At 41.7% G+C, this 8,793-nt stretch overlaps 1 protein-coding gene across 1 annotated transcript in view; it reads left to right on the plus strand.

Moving 5' to 3' along the window:
- The window catches only part of ajap1 (adherens junctions associated protein 1), a 104,806-nt gene extending 96,719 nt beyond the window's left edge, over positions 1-8,087 (plus strand). The window contains exon 7 of the mRNA XM_067970057.1: positions 8,015-8,087. Within this exon, the coding sequence (XP_067826158.1) occupies positions 8,015-8,087 (73 nt within the window). The remainder of the gene's footprint in view (positions 1-8,014) is intronic.
- The last annotated feature ends 706 nt before the right edge of the window (positions 8,088-8,793 follow it).

Genomic DNA, 8,793 nt, shown 5'->3' on the forward strand with positions numbered 1-8,793 from the left:
GCTTCAATTATATATATGACCAGGGTGACCTGCATGCTTCATGGAGTCGCTCTGTTCATTTTGTTGGGAGCAACCACTTTGGACCAGAATGGGAGCTAATCTGGAGCCCTACACCTCCAAGCCAGGAAAAAAAAAATCACTAGTGGCTAGGTACTCGACTATATTTAACCAGTTTGAGAGTTTTGCAGAGTTAAGCAGCTCTGGACTAACGCCCAGGCCAGGTCCCACTGAAGCTGCCCCCAGTGATAGTTTTTTTTCACCAATTTTGCCTCTTGAAGGTGCTACCTCTTGCTAGAGTACAGTTCTACAAGCACCAGCAACTCTCTGCTACTTCACTCAGGTGGTAATTCTTCATGGACACGTGTCAACCGGCTCTTCCACTATGGAAGGCATCATGGTTGAGCCCAATCGTATCATTACCCAGCGTATGCATATGTACTTTGTAGCAGGGGTCTCTGCTAGGAACATAAACCCTTTATCATTTTTCTCTTCCCCAGCCCAGGAGCACAGAAGTCAATTGTAGCACCCAGAAAAGATCAGCTAACTCAGCACTGACTGGGAATTAAATGTTTGATCGTGACTTACAGTGCATTTACCTGCTAAACTATTGGTTAAATATTATGGGATGGGATGCAACCATCAAGAGCAGTTGAGGAGGAAAGTGAGAATGCAAAGACACCATAGCGTGACGATAAACCCGTGAGATCGGGAATTGCAGCCTGAAATTCCATGGCCTTTCCGCCGCACGCCCACTGTAATAGGCCGGGATTGGGATACCCCAGTATCTGTGGGGTTTAGGAAAGGGTGACACCTCCGTCTGCTCCTTAAAACCTACATCAGTGGGGATGGAGGCATCCCACACTGGGAGTTCCCGTCACCTCAACCTCTCAGAGACCTGGCATAACTTTGGAGGCAGGTATTCCGAGAAGGAAGTGATGTACAGGCCTCAGGATGGGCGGAAGCAATCTCAACCCCCTGAGGACAATAGGCAAGTTTTTTCAATTTTTAATTTAAAAGTAGTGCCCTTACATGAGGGAGGGGTAAGGGGTAAGGAGGCACAGCATTATTCTGTCCAAGGGCAGGTAATACCTTTCCCAACTTGGCATCGAGGCCATATTTTGTAGCCTCTCAGAACTGGTAGGCGCCTGAGATGCACCCCTAATGTTGTGGACGCCAGCCACCAGTTACGCTAATTAGATGCCATTCCCCTGACCGGCAGGGTCAATGACCAAGGACACCAGGAGTTACAACCCCAGGCTAAGTCGTGGGATCACTGGCACATGCATTTTCAGGATATATTTATATATAAAACAATAACGACAATATTTGAGAGGGAGGAATACTCTGTACCTAACACTCACCCCAGACTTTTCTTTCCCTTTAATGACGAGATAAATGGATTATGTATTTGATTGCAAAACTTGATTTCTTCCCCATTTGCTGCTCATGTTTGTTTTTTAAATCAATAACACCATTAGTTGATTGATTTTTTCCCTCCTGAAATGGCTGCTTGCATTTACTTGGGATCAACAAATCACAAAAACAAACTGCTAAACCATCAGTCCCATTTGTCTGTGGAATTTTGTCAGATTTTGTGACCTTATTTTACACAGAATGCTAAGAAATTCCAGAACTGGTGGACATTTAGCAACAGTCCTTTTGATAACGCATTAGCCTTTTGCTGGATACTAGTTTTTCAGCTGAGACGTTAAACCGAGGCGCTGTCTGCCCTCTCAGATGGGCGCAATAGATCCCGCAGCACTATTCGAAAAAGAGCAGGAGAATTCTCCTCGGTGCCAATATTTTTCCCTCAACCAACATCACTAAAACAGAATATCTGGTCATTTGCTGGTTGCTGTTTGTGGGATCTTGCTGTGTGCAAATTGGCTGCCACGTTTCCTACATTACAACAGTGACTACGCATCAAATGTACTTCATTGGCTGTAAACTGCTTTGGGACGTCCTCAGGTCATGAAAGGCGCTATGTGAATGCAAGTTTTTTTTTTCTTTAGTTTAAATTTAGTGACCCCACATGCTCATCGGGGAATCACGCTCAAAGTGAACGTGGGTCGGAGACCGAGCTACAAATATGTAGGCCCGATTCTGGCTCACGCTCCCTTTGAGTGTTGTTCTACTCTTGGTGTGTAAGGAGTGCCGATTTTACCCTGCTCTTTTCAGATTTATCAAATACATTATTCTGTTTGATTAACAGTTGGATATTAAACACATAGTGCAATCTCAGGCAGCCATTTAAGAGGTACATTGACAGAAGCCTGGATGTAATTCACTCATATTCCATTTTTGCCAGTGCATTGCCTGGTTACATGGTTACCCCAGGCAACAGGGAGAAAATAGAAGGAGTCTGAAAATAAACTACCTTGAATTAGATTGTGACTCTCAGAATTCAATAGACTTTTCAGTTATACCATATTGGAATAATGCACTCCCATTATTGATTGAGTAGTTTAAGATTGGCACAAGGTAGATATGGCTGAGAAAAACTATCATCCAGAAAATACTTAAAGTGTTTCTGTTATTCTTTGGGTATTGTTTCTCCAGATACTTTTCTGTCACGGTTTGGTGTCACAGACCACTACTGTAGGTGAGCCCATACTCTTTATGGTCCAGAATATGCTTTCACCTGCCCAGTCGTTCATTCTGCAAGGCTAAACTTGAAGTATGAATTGGGAGTCAAGAGCTGAACTGCCTTGGAAGGGAAACGGATTGAGACTACCTCTGGAACAAAGTGGATTGGGTCTCTCTCCACTTCTTCCCTTACTTTGGATTTAGGCTGCATTTTATACCATCTATAACTGCAACTTTGACACAAACCAAAACTGCTTTGTATCAGTAGTACAGTTATAGTGAGACTACACACACAGATCATCTGTGCCAGTCCCCACCTCCCGCTATGGCAGGCAAATCACCCAGTGCTCCAGGCAAGGCTGTGCAGTCACGAGGCTTGTCTTCAACATCTGGAATTGTGAACTGGCATGGCCAGCACAGGTAACCCAGGATCCTAATGGACAGGTTGGGAGACTTGAAAAGAATAATTTAGGATCATAAAATTCTACAGTACAGTACAGGAGGTTATTAGGCCCATCTCACCTTCTTGGCTCTCTGAAAGAGCTATCCACGTCCCATTTCCTTGCCCTTTCCTCATATCATTTTAAATTTTCCTTTTTCTCCTTTTAAAAGCTATTATTAATTACATAAGAACATAAGAATTAGGAGCAGGAGTAAGCTATACGGCCCCTTGAGCCTGTTCCGCCATTCAATCAAATCATGGCTGATCTTCAACCTCAACTCCATTTTCCTGCCCGATCCCCATATCCCTTGATTCCCCTTGAGTCCATCTATCTATCTCAGCCTCAAATATACTCAACAACTCAGCATCCTCAGCCCTCTGGGGTAGAAAATTCCAAAGATTCACAACCCTCTGAGAGAAGAAATGCCTCCTCATCTCAGTCTTAAATGGCCGAGCCCTTATCCTGCGACTATGCCCCCTAGTTCTAGACTCTCCAGCCAGGGGAAACAACCTCTCAGCCTCTACCCTGTCAAGCTCCCTCAGAATCTTGTATGTTTCAATGAGATCACCTCTCAGTCTTCCAAACTCCAGACAGTATAGGCTCATTCTACGCAATCTCTCCTCATTTGACAATCCTCTCATCTGTTTGTTGCACCGCCTCTAAGGCAAGTATATCCTTCCTTAGATAAGGAGACCAAAACTGTACGCAGTACTCCAGGTGAGGTCTCACCAAAGCCCTGTACAATTGTAGTAAGACTTCCTTACTCTTATACTCCAACCCCCTTGCAATAAATGCCAACATGCCATTTGCCTTCCTAATTGCTTGCTGTACCTACATGCTAACTTTTCATGTTTCTTGTACCAGTACACCCAAGTCTCTCTGGACACCAACATTTAATAGTTTCTCGCCATTTAAAAAATATTCTGTTTTTTTATTCTTCCTACCAAAGTGAATAACCTCACATTTCCCCACATTATACTCCATCTGCCACCTTCTTGCTCACTCACCTAACCTGTCTATATCCCTTTGCAGACTCTTTGTGTCCTCCTCACAGCTTACTCTCCCACCTAGCTTTGTATCATCAGCAAACTTGGATACATTACACTCGGTTCCTTCATCCAAGTCATTAATATAGATTGTAAATCACTGAGGCCCAAGCACTGATCCCTGCAGCACCCCACTAGTTACAGCCTGCCAACCCGAAAATGACCTGTTTATCTTTACTCTGTTTTCTGTCCATTAACCAATCCTCTATCCATGCTAATATATTACCCCCAACCCCATGAGCCCTTATCTTGTGTAACAACCTTTTATGTGGTAACCTTATTGAATGCCTTTTGAAAATCCAAATATACAACATCCACTGGTTCCCCTTTATCTACCCTGCTAGTTACATCCTCAAAAAACTCTAATATATGTCAAACACAATTTCTCTTACGTAAAACCATATTGTCTCTGCCTAATCATATTATGATTTTCTAAGTGCCCTGTTACCACTTCCTTAATAATGGATTCCAGCATTTTCCTGATGACTGATGTCAGGCTAACTGACCTATAGTTCCCTGTTTTCTCACTCCCTCCTTTCTTGAATAGCGGGGTTACATTTGCTACCTTCCAATCTGCTGGGACCATTCTAGAATCTAGGGAATTTTGGAAGATCAAAACCAATGCATCCACTATCTCTGCAGCCACCTCTTATAGAACCCTCGGATGTAGGCCATCAGGTCCAGGGGATTTATCGGCTTTTAGTCCCATTAGTTCCTTAAATACTTTTTCTCTACTGATATTAATTACTTTAAGTTCCTCACTCTCATTAGCCCCTTGGTTCCCTACTATTTCTGGTATGCTTTTTGTGTCTTCTACTGTGAAGGCAGATACAAAATATTTGTTTAACGCATCTGCCATTTCCTGATTCCCCATTATAATTTCTCTTGTCTCAGTCTCTAGGTGACAAACATTTACTTTTGCTACTCTCTTTCTTTTTACATACTTGTAGAAGCTCTTACAATCCATTTTTATATTTTTTTTAGTTTACTTTCATATTCTACTTTCTCCCTCTTTATCAATGTTTTGGGCTTCCTTTGCTGGTTTCTAAAACTCTCCCAATCCTCAGGCTTACTACTCTTTTTGACAACATTTTAGGCCTCTTCTTTTAATCTAATACTATCCTTAACTTCTTTAGTTAGCCACGGGTAGATGACTTTTCCCGTGGACTTTTTATTTCTCAAAGGAATGTATGTTTGTTGAGAATATTGAAATATTTCTTTAAACGATGGCCATTGCTTTTCAACCATCATACCCTTTAATTTAATTTCCCAATCTACCTTAGCCAACTCGCTCCTCATACCTGTGTAATTGGCTTTATTTAAGTATAAGACTCTAGTCTCGGAGTTAAGTACGTCACTCTCAAACTCAATGTGAAATTCTATCATATTATGATCGCTCTTCCTCAGAGGATTCTTTACTGTGAGATTACTAATTAACCCTGTTTCATTACACAATACAAGATCTAAAATAGCCTGTTCCCTGGTTGGGTCCATGACGTATTGCCCTAGGAAACCGACTCGAATGCATTCCATGAACTCATCCTCCAAATTACCTTTGCCAATTTGATTTGCCCAGTCTATATGAAGATCAAGGTCCCCCATGATTACTGCATTACCTTTATTACAAGCTGCTATTATTTCATAATTAATACTCTGTCCAACAGTATAGCTGCTATTAGGGGGCCTATAAACTATACCCACCAGTGTTTTCTGCCCCTTGTTATTTCTTATTTCCACCCATATTTCAAGATTCTGCTTCCACCATTGGTTTAGTGGGTCATTCCACATCCTAACAATCCTTCACATTAAAAAAATTGTCCTAACCACTCCCTTCATTCTTTTAATGGTGGTCTTGAAGTTACAGTATCCAGTTACTGACTCACTGACCAGCAGAAATAGCTTTTCCCAATTTACCTTATCAAAGCCCCATATAATCTTGATCACCTCTACCAAGACTCCTCTTAACCTTCATTAAAGGATTGCCATTTACGCATTCTTATCCATACTTAACCCTCTCCTCCCCTGTATAGAGCTACATATAATTGTGTTACGCTCAATGGTACAAACCTCTGTATATATATATATATATATATGTAGAAACACATTAAGGGAAACACTCTTCTGTTCTGTACGAGCAGCAGAGGATGTCACACTTGCAAAACATTGTCAATTGCAGTATTCCAGGGAGAACCTCAAGATAGGGTTGAAAATATAAAAAAACTTCACTCAAGGAAAAAATATCAGCCCTCCAAGGAACATTGAGTCTAAAAAAATCTGACGACCTGGTACATTTTCCAATTTACTAAACTCGAATCTATTTTTACAGTGCTTTTTAGCTCATTGTTATCCATCTTTGAGTACAAAAAGAAAATGGTCGCATTACTGACCTAAACTGCTTAAGAAATCCTCTTCCAGGCTTCCCAGAGCTTACTCAGAGAATGCTGAGCCATACGGACCAGAAGGCTCCCAGGCTCTTCAGTGCTGATTAGATTGTCTTAGCCAGGAATGCTGTACAGGTACCACAGGTAGCCCTGGGTTAGAGGGGGAAACATTGGCCTGGGTTCCCTCTCCTAATCATTATTCAGTGGTCCTTAATAGCTAATGTAGCTGATTGGACAGAATTGGGACCAGTTGCGATTCACCTGTGGTGAATAGTCTGCTGACTGTCACTGTCATGGCTCACAGATGAATAAGGACAACTTGGGACGAGGTACTGGAAGGCAACCAGTGCCCAGGAGTCAATGCCTTCAGGAGAAGAGAGAGAAGGGTTGAAAACTGATGAGAGAAAAAAGTTTGGAACCAAATGAGTGTCATTAGTGGCCCATGTAAATAATTAAGATGAAACAACAATAACAGATGTGTTTCTGGGTCTTAACTTGGAGCTTTTGAGGAAACATTGGGTGTTTGAGGAGTGACCTTTGATATTCTTTTCAGATTGTAGCTCGGAATTTTAGTCACCGTTAGCAATCGCAGATGTTGGCCCCTCACTTCAAAAACTATTCTTAATATTAATCTCTTTGTGGTCAGTTTATGATCATTATAACTAGGAGTGGTAACAAGCCTCTCGAAACTGCACTTAATGCGGATTGTATTATTTACAGTTAAAAATACTTGTGGGAAATTTATCATTTTACTCAAGCTGTTTGGGGAGGTATTTCCTTTTCATAAGGGGAGAGGGTAAAGGCCAGAGGTCATGCTGATGTACAGTGCCGTATGCTCCAGAGTGGTGCTAGAGCAGGCCCATCTGCCTGGGCTCTCAGTTAGGGAGTGGTCAGTGTTGCGGGCAGTGGTGGAGGGAAGTCAACCCATTGCCGTGCAGCAACTCGAGAGAGCCAAAGAAGAGGCCCAGCCTCCTGGATGGGGAATAGTGCATTTTGCTGGGATGAACCTAAGAAACAATTCGAATGGAAAAGATTAAAAATAAATGTCTATTTTCAAATAACTACTGAATAATGTAACAATCATTTGTAGGAGTTTTACCCTCAATCCACAAACTTCAAACTGTTCAAAAAATTGTGCTATGGTAGAAGCTTAATGTGTGTGAACCAACTTTTTAAGGAAAAATGGGCCCAGTTTAGTTGAATAATTGATGTATTATATATGTTGTTATTAAGGGTGTCTGCCTGCTAATTTTTAATAAATTCCATAAACTTTGATTACATAAAAAGGAACTTAAAAATTTTTACTTAAGTTTTCACAAAAACTGAAGTTGTTAATGTGCCCAGTTTTGGGGACTTTGATCAAAGTAGCACGTAGCTTAAAATATCTGAAAGACTCTTTATCATTAAAGGTTAGAGGTCGATGCTCTAATAACTTGACAAAGTGCCACTTTACACAGACTTTTTTTTTTCCAAGCTTAGCTTGTAGCAGGCCTAAGTAGGCCTGCTTGATGTGTATTACGTGCCAGCACGCGCAAGCCCATTTCTCTGCTCACTGCAGAACACCCCCATCTGAACGGCAGCTAATCCCAGTGCCCTTCGTGTCGGAGAGATGGTTTGAAATCTCCTGCTGACTGGCCGAAGGCTCTTACTCCTGGGGCGGGCAGACATCACCTTTCTAATTCTTGGTAAGTATGACTCTCCAGTTTAGACCGTCTGCTCCTTTCACAGTTGATTGTTTAATATTGTCCAAGGAGGCAAGGCCACATATAAAAAAAAAAATCCAGTGTGATCTTTGCTGGGATCAATTCCGTTCAATGTATCCTAATGGCATTGTTGGCATTTCCATGGTGACTAATGGTGACATCTCATGGTCAATCAATGTGTGAGAAAGTAGTCTATGCTGTGTCCAGTAGCAACCTTATTCTGAAATGGGCTCCTAAGCCATTTCTTGAATGTGCTATCATCCCAGTTATTTCAATTGGAATCTACTTTGGGCATTTCCAAATTCATGGTGTTCAGGTTATTTGGTATTCAGTTAACCTGCGTCAAGGCCAGCATGGTTCCAGTTTCCTTGTTTACTTGAGGATCTACCAGATATTTCAACGAAATTAAATCCAGATTAATTTAGAGATCCCGCAAAAAATGATAAAATGTCGAATCCAAATGTGCGGCCTAGAATCAAAGCCCACTAAGCACATCAAGTCCTACCCAACAATGCTTGTGGAAATAATGGAAATTTGCACCACCTGGTAGTGCAGGCTATTTATTTTGCACTTGTGAGAAAGACCTTCCAAACACACTTACACCAAAAACGTTTGTGAGTTGTGGGTCCTTCAC

This window comes from Heptranchias perlo, chromosome 32 (assembly GCF_035084215.1).
Source record: "Heptranchias perlo isolate sHepPer1 chromosome 32, sHepPer1.hap1, whole genome shotgun sequence".
NCBI classification, from domain to species: domain Eukaryota; kingdom Metazoa; phylum Chordata; class Chondrichthyes; order Hexanchiformes; family Hexanchidae; genus Heptranchias; species Heptranchias perlo.